Here is a 19,600-nt window from a genome sequence, read left to right as displayed (position 1 = left end):
TCAAATATCCTTAGAGGCTAAAAAAATATTCAGTTGAACAGTTTTCAAACAAATTATGTTTAAAACTTCACCGTAATGTTCAACATTTTAACTAAAATCATGAATTTTCAGTAAAAAAAATGCTCGTTTTCACATCAAAATAATACTGTAAATCCTCCTGTATCCTCGAGAGATAGAATATACCATTTGAACCTATAAGTTATAGCTTTCAGATCCTGCGCATATTGCATCCCCGTTTTTCCCCCTCTTTGAGATATTGACGTTTGAAAATTATTATATCTTCTATATAAATAAAAATTGAATGGTGTTTGTATGTCACGAAATGGCTTACGTACGGGTTAGCGAATTTAGATGATTCTTTCTCCATTTTGTTCGTCAAAATCGGATTTAGATGATTCTTTCTCCATTTTGTTTGTCAAGGGTTCCGACGTGTTTGTGTGTATAAAAATCCCAGGATATTCACCGGGAAAATTGAATTAAACGAGCGCGAAAGAAACTGTCATTTTATATGGGACGATCAGCCCACTGCTAAGTAGCCATGTTTTTGTAGTGAGCATCAAGAGTAATTGCTCACTTTGGCCAAATCAAATCTATAATAATTTCCCAGCTCACCATAAAAAAAACGTTTTTGTTCAGAATCAAATGTTTCAAGCGTTTAGGTCTTCGGCAAAGCTATTCAGTAGGACAAGGGCTAACATTATTTGAATCACAAGATTCAAGATTTTGTCACCGGATGGTGATAGTGAGCATGTAACTTTTGTTTTGCAGATATCTCTGCAGTCTTACTACAGTTCGGTTTTGCGTCGTCCGATAAATTTTGCTCACGGTTTCGCGCGTGTTTTCGTCGCTGAGGATTTTTTTTTCCTGGTTTGGGGCGTCTTGCTGGGTAGTGCTTCGTGAAGCCCAAGCAGGACAGTTCGGTTTTGCGTCGTCCGATAGATTTTGCTCACGGTTTCGCGCGTGTTTTCGTCACCGGAGATTTTTTTTTCCTGTTTCGGAGCGTCTTGCTGGGTAGTGCTTCGTGCAGGGTGACCAGCGATCATATTATGATCATGGTAAAAGATTTGATATTCGCTTCTTGTTTTATAACAAAACAAAACAATATATTATAAAACTTTAATCCATTCCAGATTTATAACTATCTGTGTTATTTTGTCAGAAATAATTGTATTGAGAAAAACTTTCTATGTTTTTGGGGCATATAATATATTGAATTAGTTTCGAATGCTTTATTTCTGACCGAATTTCCATGATGATGAACGAAATTTTCGACAATTTATAAACTCTTTTTGAAGTCTACCAAGGCTGTGTGGCTGTTTTGAACTAAAACTATGATTTATTCTTCAGTTGGCTAGATATCATGTAAGCAGTGGTCAAACTTTTAGTGAAACCACAGACAAACAGTCGTAACACTTAGAACAAATCTCGATCAAAATCATAGTCACGAGGACATGTACGCCCAATGCTAAAATCGGTTTGTCAAACCTACCATATTTTTGAATCGACCGTTAAAAAGGTGGTCGATGCACAATGATGAGAGTGTGACGTCTGTTTGTCTGTGGTGAAACTAAACATTTTCATAAAAATAATAAATTCCACGCTTAAGTTAAATTTGCCGTTCCCACCAAGAAAAGTAAAAATTTCTGCGACAGAGTTGACCACGAAATTTTCTACTGCAAGCTCAGTTCGAAATAAAATTTCACCTGCAATGGAAAAAAAAATTGTTTTTGCAATTCCGTTGCAAATCAATCAACTTTTCATTGAGAAGTTGATCAACATAACGGCCTACTTTTCCTACCAAATAAAACAGTGCTGAAAAGTGCTACTTTTCAGCACTCTTTTCGGTGCTGAAAAGTAGCACTTTTCAGTACTGTTTTGGTAGGCGTCAATCAAACAACCCAGTGTCCTAGTCTCTTCATACCATGCTTATTGTGCGCGGCGTGTGAGTCGAGACGAGTCGTTCTCACCTCGGGTGACGTGATGCGACTAATGTTAATCGAATGGTAGCGAGTCGACACCTCACCGACACGTCTTGCCTTACATGCCGCACAGAAAGAGCACAATTGCATCTGATTCTTGAGTTTGTTCTATGTCTGGCGTGAGGTGAGAATTGTCGGTGTCCTATAGCGAGGTGACAATTCTCGACTCGAGCGGAGTGACTTTCCATTTGGTTTACACGGCGAGTCACTTCACTAGAGTCTACATCCGTTGTGCGATCAGGCTCCGACACAGGTTGGCGATACTGATGAGGGGTCGGATCGTCCAGTATGTGTAGTCACTGTGCTTTCTTACCTGTTCATTCCTCTAATAGGGAATATAGATCTGCATGATACCGATGGGAACGAGAAGAATTGTGACATTCATGAGTACTACTGTGTCACAGCCTACGTGATTGAAAAATACTGAATTGAAACTACGCATGGCTGTATGCCCATGTGGGTTCTCTTGCATTGTTTGTTTGTGCTTTTAGAGTTCATCGAGTTGAAACGGCATTTTTCGAAATAGCAAAAAATGTTGTATGCAACTCGTTGCAAAACTCGATTTTTTCAGCACTCGTTGTATTTATCCAACTCGGCGAGCCTCGTTGGATAAATATACAACTCGTGCTGAAAAAATCATCATTTTGCAACTTGTTGAATAAATAACTATTTGGGCATTTCTGAAAAGAAATTTAAAAGTCGCGGCAACAAATCTGATTTCCGTTTTTGTAATGCTTTGGTGTATGGCCAAATAAACTCGTACTTGAAGTCGTTTGGAATGGTACAAATTCTCGAAATTAACTTTTTTTTGTGCATATAATGAAACCGGGAATGTTTTTGAAATTCCGGGAAAAAACCGGGAGAAAACCGGGAATTCGAAATTGACTTTTCACTGGCCACCCTGTTCGTGAAGCCCAAGCAGGACAGTTCGGTTTTACGTCGTCCGATAGATTTTGGTCACGGTTTCGCGCGTGTTTTCGTCGCTGGAGATTTTTTTTTTCCTGTTTTGGGGCGTCTTGCTGGGTAGCGCTTCGTGAAGCCCAAGCAGGACAGTTCGGTTTTGCGTCCTCCAATAGATTTTGCTCACGGTTTCGCGCGTGTTTGCGTCGCTGGAGATTTTTTTTCCTGTTTTTGAGCGTCTTGCTGGGTAGGTATTTGGGAAGGCACAAGCAAGACGATTTGTTTTCGGGATGCCAAGAAATTTTGCTGTCAGTGTCAGTTTTGTGTTCAGTCGAGGATGGATTACCAACTGGTGAGTTCGTTTCATGCTTGTGATAACACATTTTTTCTTGAAAGCGTAACTTTTTAGTATTATTAAAACAAACTTTGTATGGTTCGTCACTATATGTGTCGGCATTATGCTTTTTTCTTATTCAATTTCATTATACATACATATATTTTTCTCTTTTTGACATTATTAAAAATTATCTTTTGAATTGTTCGACATTGTGAATGTTGACGTATTTTTTTTAAACTTCTATCATAGCGAGACAAAATGCACAGTAATACTCATATGTAATTTTCAAACAAACTATGTATGGTTCGTCACTACAAGTGTCGGCATTATTCCTGTTTCGTATAATTTAAAATATATACATGTAATTTTCAGTTTTCGTCATTGATAAAAACATCTTTTGAATTGTTCGACATTATAGATGTTGACGTATTTTTTAAAGCTTCTACCAAAAACTTCTCGAGACAAAAATACAAAACTAGCTTTAAATATAAGTCGTATATTTCCCCCTTGTCCATGGATCGCATCATCGACCAGAGGTGACTCCCAGATCTTTTCCTCCCTCACTAATAAACACCCTTCCCGTGGTGATTGTGGAGATGCAGAGGTATTCTCGGTCTCTAGAAGCAACAATCATTACACCCTAACATTCCTTCCCCATCCCAACTGGCTGTAAGGACTTGGCCGGTGCCGTTATTGATCAAAACTATTAGATCTGCTAAAATTGCACTTCGAGAGTAAGCGGAAACTCCCATCCCTTATTCATTTGAATCGTAGTGCAATTCTTACCAGTTCCGATCAATCACGGAGTAGCAACCATTGACATGTACAGTCAGTCTATGCTATGCTATGCTATGCTATGCTAGAATCAAATGTTTCAAGCGTTTACAACTGTGTGTCTCTAAACACCAGCATACAGTAGTTTTAAACACATTTCCCCCATATATTGTTTTTTCGCCATTTTAGATTGTTTGTCCCGAAACGAGTATTTGTTTACTAACATTGAACTGTCTTGGGGATCCACTTCCCAGTGGGAACCGAAGATGGTGGCTCGTTTTTTTCCCATGGGGTAGTGTAGTGGTGCCAGAAGCCTGGGGACGATCAAGAGCGTTTTTCAACAGCCTACTTGATGGCAAGACGAAGTTTGCCGGGACCACTAGTTTATGAACTCAAATGGTCATATCTCATAAACGAAAGAATGGAATCACTTAATTCTTTCACCAAAATACGCGTTTCAACTAGTTCTAAAACTTTGTGGAAGACGTAATTTTGATAGAATTTGAAATTAAAAAGAAATATGGGCAAAACATAAATTTTTCATGGACCACCCTACCCTGAATCATTGAAATTGCGATAGCAAGGGCTACAGTAGACTTACAAGGTTGGCGTCTTCGGCAAAGTTGTTCAAAATTAAACAAAGAACAACTTCCTAGAACACTCCAAAGCGCAAACTTGAATAGCATAAAAGTTGGCAAAAATATTTCCGTATTTTTTTGGACCAACCTAATGTCACTTAATGTCAAAATATAGTCCTTATCATATGTAACAATTTTGCCGAAGACAATTTTGCTCTAAAAATCATCTTTATAGCCAAAATATTTTTTCCTCCTAATTTTGCGGTCTGGCCCAATGTACATTGGGTAGTTTTGAATATTACATCAATCATTTGATTCTATTGTTCAGTTAAAAAATCAAAATCAGAAGGAGACATGTTACTAGAAGTAGGTACATCTTTTGATGATTTTCTGTTGGGATTTCCCGTTGTTGAAGGGGCGGTGTAGAAGTTAGCTGCGGCGGCATAAGAAGGGAATCTATTTTATCTTGTTTTTCCTCTTGGAAAGATGGAGAAATAGGCTCCATAGGTCTATTAGGGATACAAGCGTCGGCACAGTGCAAGTTATAAATGGGCGGTTTAATGTTTAGTGGCTTTCATATTAAACAAAACACTATCAGTTTACGTTCATAATTTGTCACTAATTGGGAATATTTCGTTTATTGAGGAGATTTGTAGCCATTCGACAGATAAAATACAGGTGTTGGAATGCCTTTACGCTTATATCCATACATACTGCTACTCTGACGTCAGTAGTATTAAATTAGAATTTGATGCTACGTTTGACCGTTGTGACAAACACTGCACCAGTTTCACCAAACCGTTTAATTGCCCTTCTCAATCTAACAAGCCTTTGTACAACAGCGAAGACATTTCACGCCGGATTGTATCACAGAACTCTTGGTTTCTGTAGGTGGGATCGTCCGGGTTACCTTCTTCTAAGTTGTCGAATGTTTCATCCTTCATCTGCATATATTTGTACTTCTCAAATACGGTCTCGTGTAGCACTTCTGCAATGTATTAAATCATATTGTATAAGATTATCTGAAATTATATTTGGAATTGTCCAATCTCACCCATGAATCCTTTACGGAGTAGCTCTATTTGCAAATCTATCAGTGTGGGAATCTTTCCCGTAAATCCAATTTTGCCCAAAACCGTAGCAAACTGCTTATGATACTCGTACAGAATCTTCCCACGGTGAGCCGTTTTGGTGCGATTATCAATGATCAAATCCAGCAAGCTGAACACATCAATGGCCGGTGATCCCCAATGGCAGCATTGATAATCGATCAACATCGAATCCACGGGACGACCTTCCGAGTTCGTCTTATGCATCACATTTTTCCAACTGAAGTCCGCATGGGCGAGCACGTTGTAGCCAACGGTTTTCGGATTTGGAGTGTAGACATCTTGTAGTCGCTGTTCAAAGGTGCTGCGAAGGGTTTTCAGTTTCTTTGCAATGGTTTCGTATCCTTCCCATTTCTCTAAAACGGCACAGAACTCTTCGAATCCTTTCGTGAAAAGCGTCAGAACTACTCCTTCAGATAGCATCTCTTTCACACTATTTGTCGATAAGTCCGTAATCTAGAAATACAATAGTCAATCAACTGTAATTACACTGCGTAGATACCGTTAAATACCTCTTGATTCAAATAGAGTGACGCAGCGTGGAAGTTCGCAATATTACGTATCGTTGGAAGAGCCTCTTCATAACTGACAACAGATTCGCGTCCAGGAAGCCAACCCTTCGGTGTTAAGCTCTCCATTACAATGACAACATTTGGCACAAGAGCGGCATGGATTAACCTAAAAAGATCGGATTTTGAAAAGAAATTAAAATAAATTCACCGCAGCTTACGTACCTCGCAACTTCCAGATGTTCGCCAGCTTCCTTCAGCACTTTCACCATGGCAGGCAGAATCTCACTGTACATTTTGATTTCCTTAACAAACAGAGCATTATCTTTAGATAATTCCTTCTTGAATCCATCAGCCGTCGGCTGCGCTTTGATAATCAGTTCAATTTCTTGTTCGCCCGCCAAGCGTTTAGTTTCATATCGAATACTGGTGCGGAACATAATACTGGCGTAATGATCACCGGCTTGGGTAGCAGGAAGCAGCTTGTATTCACCCACAATTCGAAGCGATGGATCATCCTCAGATTTTTGAAGAATCTCCGTGAAGAACTGATCATTCAACCACTCGGGAGCTTGCAATTCGTCAGCGCTGTGTTCTGCCATGGTGAACGTGACTCGGAAGACTGAGCATTGTTCCCGCGTTGAAGTTGCGAAGCAAATTAACTTGAGTGGTTTCGTAATCTATCGAAATAGGTAGATAAGGAGCGTGATGCTGGTGGCAAACACTGTGATTTTGCATACAGCGGCTGGGTGGTATTAGGTGTATTGTGAATGATATAATTTCACCACAATTGCTCGGACGACATTCATATTTTGCTTCGTCATTGATGAGTATTAGAGTGTTAGCATATTCTCAAATAATAATAATTTATTACCATCTACGACACTTTTAATAATCCTGGATCAAAAAACTGTTCAAAAGAACATTATTATTATTGTAGACTAAGAAACTTCTCAAACCTATTTTGTTTTTAATTTGATGCTCTCTATAGTTATTGCCACTAACTTTTTTCTTAGTTAACGACGTTTTCACCATATTACTACATTAAAAAAAACACTACTATACAATATTTCAGCGCCAATTTCTCAAAAGTTTTCCAAAATTCCTATTTTATTTAAAATCTATGTTGGGCTCTAATTTGATTTGCGATGTTTTATTAAAACAACAACATTAGTATGTTAATATTGTCATTTTTTCAACATTTATATCAAGACTCAAAATTTTATATCGATGTTCATATAAAATACGCCGATCGGCATCACGCCGCCAATTGTGGATTTTCATGCCGAGCAATTATCCATATAGAAAAAAATTGATAATATTTATTTTTACAAAAAAATGCACCAAACGGATTTTTTCCCACAGGGACTCATATAGATGTTATTTAAATTATATTTCTAAAAATTTCTCCTGGAAACCCTTTACAGCTTCCTTTAAGCTTCTGGAAAGTGATTTATCCTATAATTTCTCCTTAGATTTATCCCTAGATATCTGTAAGGAATTTATATTTTTTCAGATTTTTTTCAAGATTTTCTTCAGCAGTTACTTTATGAAATTGTTTAAGTATCCACCCAGTGAACCACGTATCGTATAAGAATGTGCATCCAAAATCACATATTCATGCGTCCAAAATCAGAATAGCACAAGATTTCATATTAAGCGTTATAAATGTCAATACAAGTTGTATATAAATCCCCAATACGATGCATAAACGACAATCTGTGTTGGCAATAAAACATGTCGTAAATAGTGCAACATAGAATCACGTTATGTTATATAAACTGACAGATCATATATCAATCCAGTAAGCATCGTATGAAATCGCAATAACTTAGCAAAAATTGCCACCCAAACTTAGTCTATCTGCTGACGATGGGCCTCAAAGAACAACAAAGTATGTGTCGCTGTACATGAAACATGTATTATTATTGACAAATAATCACCCGTCAAATAAGTAACTCTTGGTGGTACAGTGGTAGGGTGCCCGATTTCTGATCCAGAGGTTCCGTGTTTGAGACTCGCTGGAAACTTTTTTTTTATTTTCATCCATATTTTGTGGCATCGTATATCTGATCGCAGAAAGTCCGAAAAAGTCGTGCCAAGTACGCATATAGCCTCCACTTTGGTAGGTATATAGCCTTTTCGTGCATTCTATACGATTGATTCATATAGAATGATGTATAACAAAAGTTATACCAACCAAAATGTTTACTGGGCAATCAGGTGATTCTTCAGCAAGTACACTACGGATTTTAAAAATAATTGCACTCATTTTTTTGTCTAGAAACCTTTCCTATGGGTTTGTTTTAAACATTGGCGTAGCTAGGATTTTTTCCTGGAGGGGGCCTAGGAGGGGCCTTGCAAATATTTGTTTTACGGAAGTTTGTTTTATTTATTGGTTATTTTCTCTCATTTCGCGGCACATCAGCAATATTTGTAATTTTCAATTTTTGGTACGAAAAAGGTTAATTCTTTTTGTAATCCAGTCCTAAATCCTTCATGCATTACAGCAAAAAAAACTCACAAGGAATGTCATAAAGTCTTTTGTGATTCTTCCATGAACTTTTCAGATATTCAGCCATGTTCTTTGAAGAGATTTCTCTGAGAATTCCTTCATGATTTTCTTTTGTACTTTTCAGAGCTCTCTCCAAGAACTCCTTTACAAGTTTTAACTGAATTCGTCCTGAGATTTCCACGGAAAATCATTCCCAAACTATCTCACCAGAAAAATTCTCAAAGAATCTCTATCGAATTTCTCGAACAATATTTTGAAGAATCCCGCCAGAGAATGCATTTGCAATTCTTTGAATCATTTCTCATTGAAGGTCCTCTACGTACTTATCACATATTAATTCCAATTGTTAGTTTCCTTTGTTCATTAATAATTTGTTTAAAATTTTCAGAAATGAATGAGGATTTCTTCAAAAAATGTAGCATAAACAATTCTAGGAGTTTCACCAATCATGTCTTCAAGATCACCAAGCAAGGATTCATTCACAAATTCTTCAGAGAGTTCGCCAGTTTTTCCAACATTGCTTTTGAAGTTCTTCCTAAAGTTTCTCTACAGGATTGTTTAAAAAAATCGCCGCACAATTAATCCAGACTTCCTGCAAAAAAAAAATTGATTGACTCTTCTAGACTGACTGTAAGGATTCCTCGTATAGTCCACAAGAATTTCATAAGCAATTAAAAACAATTCATTTGAAAAAAATGTTATTCATGATTTCTCAGAAAAGTTCTCCGCAGATTTATCTGTATATTTTTTTCACAGATCATTGTTTTTTTAGATTCCTTCAAAATCGCCTACTTTCAAAACTCAAAAATGTCTAACTTAGAAATGATTAAAGTATTTTAACATTTACATAAAATTCCTAGCGGAATACGTTCAACTGTTCTTTCAAAAACTCGAAAATTTGTTCAGAGATTTTTCAAAGAATTGTATTTCTGTTTCTCTAAGATTCTTCCGAAAAATTTACCAGAAATTCGTCTAAATATTTTTCAGAGACTTTTTTTTCGTTAAACCGCACTAACGACTATTTTGGAAATTTTTGAAGAAATTTTTCCCCAGATTAAGAAAGATTATGCAATTCCTTGCTGAACCTCTCAGAGATTGTCTTCAGTAGTTCTATCAAGTATTCTTTGAGGTTCTAAAAATAACTCCAATTTTTTGCGAATGGTAATCTCAGGATTCTTCCATAAATAATATACCGTTTTGATTCATATTCCGAACACTTAAGGCCAGCCGCGACTATAAATGAATCTGATAAGAATAAATTGAGTGATATTTGTGAACATTTTAATTCCTTCACAAAGTCTAACTGTTAACTATTGGGTTAGCTGATAAAATTGTTTATTTAAACTTATTTAGCATTGTTTTTACGTAATAGTTTGGAAAAACATTTTGATTCAAATGTCGAACACTGTATTCATTCTGTCTCATATTCCGAACACCTTGATTCAAATTCCGAACAGCACGAATAAATCATATTCAAATGAATAATTTCGCAAATAAATTCATCTGAGCTATGTCTACTGGTCTCCAAATAGAGAATCATAACTACTCCCGAAGTATAAAATAGACTGGTAGACGTTAAAATTGAATTGCAATTGACTGCTATTTGCTGGCAATTTGATAACATATTTCAGCGAAATATTCATCCAAATCGCCATACAAAAACCGAGTGTTCGGAATATGTGTCTGTTCGGAATTTGAGACAAAATGGTATAACAAAATTTATCAACTATCCATTTTGTGGTTCGAAAAACAACTCCAGGAATAGCTCAATATTTTTTTTACAAATTCTTCTACGAATCACTCCATACCAGATTTTTAAAGAAACAAATACAAAAGAAAAAATAAGAAAGATTGAACAAACTTTGCTCGATTTTTTTTTGAATAATTGGGGCTTAAATACAATTTGGAAAAATCTACAAAATTCCTATTGTAAAATTTAAGAAATAAATCAAAGAATTCGTGAAACTTGTTGACAAAGTACCTCACAGAAAAGCTTAAGTGTTCTTGTAAGATTTACTTCATAAATTATTGTTCTTTTTTCTTCGTTTATTATAATAGAAAATGATTGGTGTTAAAATGGATGGAATTTTTACTGTTAGTTTTTATAACTAAAATCTTAGATAATGTTTTGTATCAACTCCAAAGTTTCATGATACTATGGTGAACATATTGATGTAGAACTCATTTTTGCTACCTTTAGAAATTCCAAAAACACTTTTTTGAAGGGTCTATTATCGATTATTTTATAGTACTGTAGAAGTTTAACGCGAAAATATCGCCTGCAATTTTTAAGAACATTCCCGAAGATGTTTTGTGGTAAAATTCGTAATAAATTGAAATCTTAGTTGACACTTTTGCATTACACTGATTTTTTTTTTGAGGAATTCCGGATGGACTTTTGAGAATCTGGAACCATACGTAAAAGAATTCTGCTATTTTTCAAAACTCCTATATTTTACCTATTTTTAGATTCTTTTAAATATTGCTTTTGGGAGTATGGAAGGATTTTTGTACAAAGTTTCTCGAAGCGACATGCGAAGAAAAGACAAGCAATCAAATGTTGAAGCAGGTAGAACAATAGATGGGCAATAGTACAATGAAAGGTAATTTTTAATCTTTTCGATAGAGGTAAATTACAGGATCGTTATAACCTCTCTAATGAATTGACCTTTTAAATTAATTTCACCAGATAGTCATCAGAATCTTCTTTAGAAATTATCCTTGAAATATATCCTTCCTTGAATTCTGGTTTTCAAGAATTCAACCAGAAAACCTCTAGAAATTCCGCCCTCGTATCGTATCAAATTCAAACCAAGAATTTGGATTCAGCCAATAATAGGTAAACTTATTTCTATAGAAATGTTTTATGAAGATTAATACAAATTTATTAATGAATATCTTAATAAATCTTTTACGCCTTATCAGTTATTTTGCTACATGCATCTCTACAGATTCATTTACCGCTATGCTAATTTCGGAAGCAAAAGTTTTTCCGGGGGTTTTCAACAAATTTCCTCTGAAAATTCGAAGGCAAGAGACATTTCAATAATAACATTTTTCCCAATTTTGGAATAATTCGTGGAATTGAAGCAAAATTTCTAGAAGTAAAAGACAGAAGAATTTTGGACGCAATTTGTGAAGTATTTTGGAAATATTTCTTAAGGACTTTCGATGAACTTTGCGGAAGAAATTGTAATAACATTTTTGGGAAAACTTTTTACAGAAATCCCCAAAAGAATTTCTAATAGAACTTTCAGTGAAGGAGGTTTAAGTTTGAGGAGCAATTGCGAAGAAAAACTGAACTCTTCATAATCTTTCAAAAGTAAAATTGTGTAGGTAAATCCGGGAACATTTAGCAAATTACGAAGTAGCCATAGAAGGAATGAATGTCCACCAAGAGGAATTTGCTTTGAAAGAAGGAACAAGTCCCACATTGTTATTTGACTAATTTCCAAAAGTTTTGAAGTCACTCTTCAATATTCCTTGAGGAATTTGATTATATAAAATTCTATAAAGAATATCGAAAAGTTAAAAAAAATGCAAATCTGTAGGAAATTAATGTAATTAATTAATAAATTTATTTATGCGAAAAAACTTAAAAAAGAATGGTTGTATTACCGAATTTTGTAACATTTTTCACACCAGGTTAAATTTTTACCATTCATCTGAAGAAAACTAGACCATGCCGAAACTCCTTTAAAAGTTAGGCATTATTTTTCAACAAGAATTCTCGCTAATTATTGTCTGAGAAATTAGTTTCGTAATTTTGTCTATTTTTTCAACTATATTTTTCGGTTATGTAAAAGTTTAAGTAAATGTGTGGATTTTTTTTAGTGAAATTCTCATTGGAGAGGTCATCATTACCGGACACCAGGGTATCCTCAAAAACTTGAAAAATTGTAAGAAAGTAAATATGCTGCTTTATTCTGAAACAGCATTATTTCGATTATTTAAAAAAAAACGTATTTTGTGAATTAAATATGCAGGATATTGACGCTTTTTTGTACCTCGGTATACAACAGAAAGCTAGTTATAACAGTAACCAGTCAATCGACGGTTGAATGGTTAAGCTTTCGGTTGTCGCGCGATTCACTGAAAACAGCGTGGCGATGCTGTGTTAGATAAGCGAGGTATTCTCTAAAATAAGGTAACTATTGAAGTGATTTTTTGTTGATAACAAGAGTCATGTACATTGATTCAAAAGATTTTGCTTCGTATTGATATTTTATTTTTATTTTTACTATTATCAAAAATTCTGGGGGGGGGGGGGGGCTGGATGACTCTGGAGGGGGCCCCCTGCCCCCCTGCTCCTACGCCAATGGTCTTAAATGCTTTTTCTAGGGGGTTTCTATTGATGTTTCTATGAATTGTTTCAAAAATATATGAAAAAAGTGCAATGAGTGATTCTTTTAAAATTACTCTAATATTTTTTTCCGAAATTTCAAAAGAGCCACACTATGATTTTTTTAAAGAATTTTTTCTTTATATACCTTCAGAACTTTTTCGAAATAATTATCGACATTTTTCCAGCGATCACTTAATGAAATACTTCATACTTCAAAATGAAGGTGCGGGCCTTACGTTGGGCAACTCTGCTTTACATGGAAGTTCTGAAGGGATTCCTTCAAGGAGCCCTGAGATTTTTCTAGGAATTGCGCCAGTTATTCTTCTACGAACTTTTTAATGGAAATACCTTTAAGTACGAGAGAATACGGACCGGAACAATCGGCAAAGACCACAGCGACGGAAATAAACTAGCGATACATGGAACTGCAAATCTCTCAACTTCATCGGAAGCACACGCATACTCTCCGATGTACCGTAATTTCGGGTGAAATTGATCATTTTTCACGGTTTTTCTAGCCTGTTTTCTATAATATTAACAATGCCAAACAACTAAATGCAGGAAACAAGTACGAAGGTGAGTCGAAATTTTCTAATAAATGTCATTTTAGTGTCAACAAATAGGGGGAGATCCCCCAGTGCCGGACAGCACCCAATACCGGACAAAGTCGAAACATTGAGAAATCATGGTCCAAACAAGATGGTATATTAGTAGAAAAGAAAGCTATTATGTAGACTAATGTTTGCGTAGAATAACACATCCTTGAAATATGCATGCTTTTTTTAAAAAAGTAGAAAAGTTTGAAAATCTTTAAAAAATGACGTATCTTCTTAATTTTGAGCCTATTTAGTAATTATTTTCAATATGAAAAAATACTTTGGATCCCGCATGCATGATCGAACATAATCCTAATTTGATAGTATGAATGTATTTTATACCATAATTGAACTAAATAGGGCCAAATTACAATTTTGGTTAAGCACCTCCTGTCCCTCAGTTTCGGACAGCTTGATTTGTTATATGATATCTTTGTAATTATTGCATCAGTGTCTCAAAATACTTTCATTTTTCATGGGTTCCGTCGATCATGGTATCAAACATGCAATAAAATTAAGAAGAATGAACATTCAGAACAACATTGTAAAATGTGCTATTTTTCATCATATAAGAAAGAGGTTTTTGATAGGCATCTTGCAAACTAAGAAAAACTCAAAATTATTCTTGTGAATGTTGCAAATGCATTTAATTGATAATTATAAACTATTCCTATAGTGTACATATTCGATGATGTTCAAATTTACAGAAATCGAGGCATTTCCAGATGGTGTCCGGTATTGGGTGCCACCTTTCAAGATCGGCCAATTTGGTACTAAAATACATCATCAAAATGCAATGTCAAAATTCATATTTATATTTTCGAATTATTTTTTGTACATTATAAAAATGATAATATTTATCATAAATGGGTAACACGAGCCAATAAAATCAATATTTTTCGAATTATGAATTTAGTGGCTTAAGTGTCCGGTACTGGGGGATCTCCCCCTATCTCGAAAATAAGAAATCAGGGGATCTCATTTCGGGGTGAAATTGATCACTTGTCAATCTCATTATTGTTCGTTTTCAAAACAACTCTACATGATAAATTTGAGCTCCCTGAATCCGAATATGCTTGTCAAATTCTTAACAATGCAATATTTATCTAAATAGCGAATAGTTAAATTTCAAGAATTACGCTGAAAACGCCTAAATGTAAGCAATTTCCTAAGTTATTCAATGATATCTAACAGAAATTCAACCATATGAGCTAATTGGTACGAGTTTTGGAGATGAAATCTGGTTTGGGGATGTATCTCAAGCATCCTCACAAACTTTCAGGTTTATACCATGTTCAAATCCTTGCTTAGAAATAGAAGTTCATAGGTGTTTGTCAATACTGCACCGTGCATGATTTTGAAATTTTACATTATTTTCATAGTGGGCTTCGTAACCGTGTGGTTAGTGTCACCAGGCATTTAGCCACATCGTGCTATGGAGTGTGGGTTCGATTCCCGCCCCGGGCGGAAAACTTTTCGTAAGTAATGTTTTCTGACTGTGCCACTGGGCGTTGCATGCTAGTCCGTTGTCTAGTGTGGTGCTTTCTTCAAAGGGCAAAATGCCCACTGGAAGCATTAACGTGTCGGTGTCTTTTTAGTAAGAAACATTCTTTAACTTCAAAAACTTCACAGCACACAATTTGAAAATAGATATGGATATTTGTGCTCCATTACGAATAAATTAAATCGTGTGATACGATGATCAATTTCACCCTTCTGATCAATTACAACCGATTTTACGGTACTGAAGATCCGCGGTTTCGACATCGTAGCGCTGCAAGAGGTGTGCTGGACAGGTACGATGGTGCGAACGTTTAGAGGTTATCATACCATCTACCAGAGCTGCGGCAACACACATGAGCTGGGAACAGCTTTTATAGTGATGGGTGATATGCAAAGGCGCGTGATCGGGTGGTGGCCGATCAACGAAAGAATGTGCAAGTTAAGAATCAAAGACCGATTCTTTAACTTCAGCATAATCAACGCGCATAGCCCTCACTCCGGAAGCACTGATGATGACAAGGACGCATTTTACGCGCAGCTCGAACGCGAGTACGACCGCTGTCCAAGCCAAGACGTCAAGATCATCATAGGAGATTTGAACGCTCAGGTTGGCCAGGAGGAGGAGTTCAGACCGACTGCTGGAGGACAGTCAAAGCAGCCATTAATGACGCTGCCGAAAGCATTGTCGGATATGTGGAACGGAGCTCAAGAAACGATTGGTTCGACGAAGAGTGCCACGAGGTTTTAGAGGAGAAGAATGCAGCGCGGGCTGCAATGCTGCAGCATGGTACACGACAAAACGTGGAACGACACAGACTGAAGCGAAAACAGCAAACCCGCCTATTCCGGGACAAAAAGCAAGCGCCTGGAAGAGGTGGAATGCCAAGAGATGGAGTTGCTGTACCGTTCTCAAGAAACGCGGAAGTTCTATCAGAAGCACAACACATCCCGCAAAGGCTTCGTGCCGCGAACTGAAATGTGCCGGGATAAGGATGGGAGCATCCTGACGGACGGACGCGAGTTGATCGAAAGGTGGAAGCATCACTACGACGAACACCTGAATGGCGCAGAGAACACAGTCACAGAAGGTCAGGACAGTGAAGGCGAATCTGGGAAACGGAACAACTATCGGAGGAGTGGAAGCAAGGCGTTATATGCCATATCTACAAAAAGGGCGACAAACTGGAGTGTGAAAATTATCGTGCAATCACCATCCTAATCGCCGCCTACAAAGTGCTATCCCAGATTCTCTTCCGTCGTCTATCACCTTCAGCAAACGAGTTCGTGGGAAGTTATCAAGCAGGTTTCATCGACGTTCGCTCGACAACGGACCAGATCTTTTCCGTGCGGCAAATCCTCCAGAAATGGCGTGAGTACCAGGTCCCTACGCAACATTTGTTCATCGATTTCAAGACGGTATACAATTGTATCGAACGCGTAGAACTATGGAAAATTCACAAGATTGATCAGTGCAAAACTGCGTGAAGATCTCAGGCGAACACTCCAGTTCGTTCAAGTCTCGGCGGGGACTACGACAGGGAGACGAACTTTCGTTTTGTTTGCTTCGCGGACGACATGGATATTATTGAGAGAAAATTTGAAACGGTGGCAGATTTGTTCACTCGCCTTAAACGCGAAACAACAAGAGTCGGGCTTATGGTGAATGCGTCGAAAACAAAGTACATGCTGGTTGGCGGAACTGAGTACGACAGGGCCCGCCTAGGAAGCAGTGTTACGATAGACGGGGATATCTTCGAGGTGGTGGACGAGTTTGTCTACCTCGGATCCTTGTTGACGGCTGACAATAATGTTAGTCGGGAAATACGAAGGCGAATCATCAGCGGAAGTCGTGCCTACTATGGGTTCCAGAAGAAACTGCGGTCAAATGCACGATGTACAAAACGCTAATAAGACCGGTAGTCCTCTATGGGCATGAGACGTGGACTATGCTCGAAAAAGGCCTGGCAAGCTATTGGGGTTTTCGAACGCTGAGTGCTAAGGACGATCTTTGGCGGCGTGCAGGAGAATGGCGTGTGGCGGTGGATGAACCGCTAGCTCGCTCAGCTCTACGGCGAACAAAGTATCGTGAAGGTAGCTAAAGCTGGAAGGATACGCTGGGCAGGGCATGTTGCAAGAATGCCGGACAACAACCCTGTAAAGATGGTGTTCGCCACGAATCCGGTCGGAACAAGAAGGCGTGGGGTGCAGCGAGCTAGGTGGATTGACCAGGTGCACCAGGACCTGGAGAGCGTGGGTCGCAGTCGAGGATGGAGAGAAGCGGCCATGAACCGAGTGAATTGGCGAAATATTGTTGGCGAGGCTTTTTCAAGATTGTTGATGTAAAGCCATATAAACTTAACTATATCCTTTTTATTGATATTTTCTCTTAGGCTGGCCAAAACCGGTGCTTTTACCCTAAATGAACCCAAAATTTTGCACGATGACTTGAATTACTATACAATTTTGGTCGATCCAATGCTGAGAAAATTAGTCATTTCAGTCATATTCAGTCTGTTTTTTTAATGTCGCGAATTTAAGTAAAAATTTAGTAAATAAAATTCAAAAATATTTTTGTCAAAATACCGTGAGGGCGCCTTACTCTGCGCGACCCGCATAATTACGAACCATACTTGTACTGTTTGCCGTATTATCCTCAACCATTTCCAACAATATCGGAAGAATACCGTATAACACCCAAATTAACAATAAACCAACCTTACCATAAACAGGTTTAACAGTTTGGTAAATTATATTTGGGCAAATCACAATGTGGGGAATAGGCGGATAAGTTATGAAACCATTAAAATACGCCGATTTTTTTCAAACAAAATTTTTTGATTACAGTTTGCTGAATGGTCGAAATACCATCTATTTTTACTGATTTCATAGTAAACCAAACAGTTCAAGAACATTGTAACTATAAAATCCAAACAAAATTTTATAATTTGTGTATCTGTTGATATATGGTGCGTTACGGTATTTCAACTGTACACCGTACTGTCAAGGAACATTTTTATAGTATGAAAACAATTCATGAACCAATTAAGTAACAGTAAAACAAATTAAAACATCTAGAAAACAATAATTTCGAAAGCAATTTATACAGCTATGACAGAGCTTCACGTAAGTAATCATAGAGCTTATACTCATTTTTATTTTCTTTTTGATGGTTTACGCAAATACGACTTAACTGTATTTATTTACATTGAAAGTAATTCTTTCCGCATGTATCAACTTGTTTAAATGTTACTTATTCAATTTATTAATATTTTTGTTTTAGATAAAAAAGTAATCTCTAACAATACGTTTGTAACTTTTCTCAATTAAAACTTGAACCACAGCATCATATTCATACTTTTTTATATAACTTTACAAACGCACTAATAAACTTATCCATACTTAAATTGTATAATTATTGCCAGTACACATGTTATACATTGACGCCAGATTTATAAAATTTGTTGACTTAATCTAGAAACGCTGTAACGTGTACATTTCATAGCTTATCGATAACTACTGATCTCGCTTTAGGGCGCCATCTCGAATCTGATCTAATAGATAAGCAAAGTGCTTCTGCCCTGCTACCACTTCTGGAATACATACACCCGGACCATCTCGCCTTCGTATCTTCCCACGAGGACCTTAGCGTGGTCTCCGGTTTTGAAGTATTCCCGCAATTCCGAGGCTTTGAAGATGAGAGGATTTTTTAGATCTTCGTGCTTGAGCATGACGGTAATGAGGGCCCCATCGATGGCTATGATTTTGGCCTGCAGGATCACATTATTCTCTCACAAGTAACATAACCACAATCTGGAATGTTTGGCTCCGACAATCAGGCTCCCGCTTGACAAGCAAATTGAGTCAGACCGCAGCACCTAGATGTATACCCCGCAGCAAGTTCAATCGGCTCTTTCAATGATAAGAAGAGGTATCTATTCGACGAGCATCGAAGTTACAGCATATTCCGGGAAGTACGCTGAGAGCTGTGCTGGCCCGCGGTTCTACATCTTGTAAACAAGGCAAACCGACAGTCCTAACAAAGGAAGAGGAGGACCGCATAGTTCGATGGATAATTCACTCCGGAAAAGTTGGATTTCCAGTAGATTCACTGCGCTTAAAAACATCAGTGGGACATTATCTTAATATAACTCGAAAATCCAACAACCCTTTCCGTGACAAAGCTCCTGGGAAGAAGTGGCTGAAACATTTTCTGGGACGACATCCGAATATTTCTCAAAGAATTCTCAGTGCCTTGTCTAAACAGCGAACATGTGTCACTGAGAACAAAATTCGCGAATGGTTTCGTGAAATTGATAATTTTATTAATCAGGAGGGATTGCAGGATGTTTGGCAAAAACCAACAACGCATCTTCAACATGGATGAATCATCTATACGTTTGGTACCCACAAAAGAGAAAGTATTGGCGGAAACAGGGCAGAAATATGTCCACACGG

At 37.2% G+C, this 19,600-nt stretch overlaps 1 protein-coding gene across 1 annotated transcript; it reads right to left on the bottom strand.

Annotated features, from left to right (window-relative positions):
* Positions 1-5,166: 5,166 nt before the first annotated feature.
* Positions 5,167-6,834, bottom strand: LOC5579807. The gene is made up of 4 exons (XM_001648070.2): positions 6,412-6,834; positions 6,190-6,355; positions 5,623-6,133; positions 5,167-5,556 (listed from the first exon to the last, which is right to left on the bottom strand). The coding sequence occupies exons 1-4, from the start codon at positions 6,786-6,788 to the stop codon at positions 5,384-5,386; spliced, it is 1,227 nt and encodes a 408-aa protein (XP_001648120.2). The 5' UTR covers positions 6,789-6,834; the 3' UTR covers positions 5,167-5,383.
* Between the last annotated feature and the right edge of the window lie 12,766 nt (positions 6,835-19,600).

This window comes from Aedes aegypti, chromosome 3 (genome assembly GCF_002204515.2).
Source record: "Aedes aegypti strain LVP_AGWG chromosome 3, AaegL5.0 Primary Assembly, whole genome shotgun sequence".
In the NCBI taxonomy this organism is placed as follows: Eukaryota; Metazoa; Arthropoda; class Insecta; order Diptera; family Culicidae; genus Aedes; species Aedes aegypti.
Note: the sequence above shows the minus strand (reverse complement) of the source record. Positions and strands in the feature narration are given on the sequence as shown.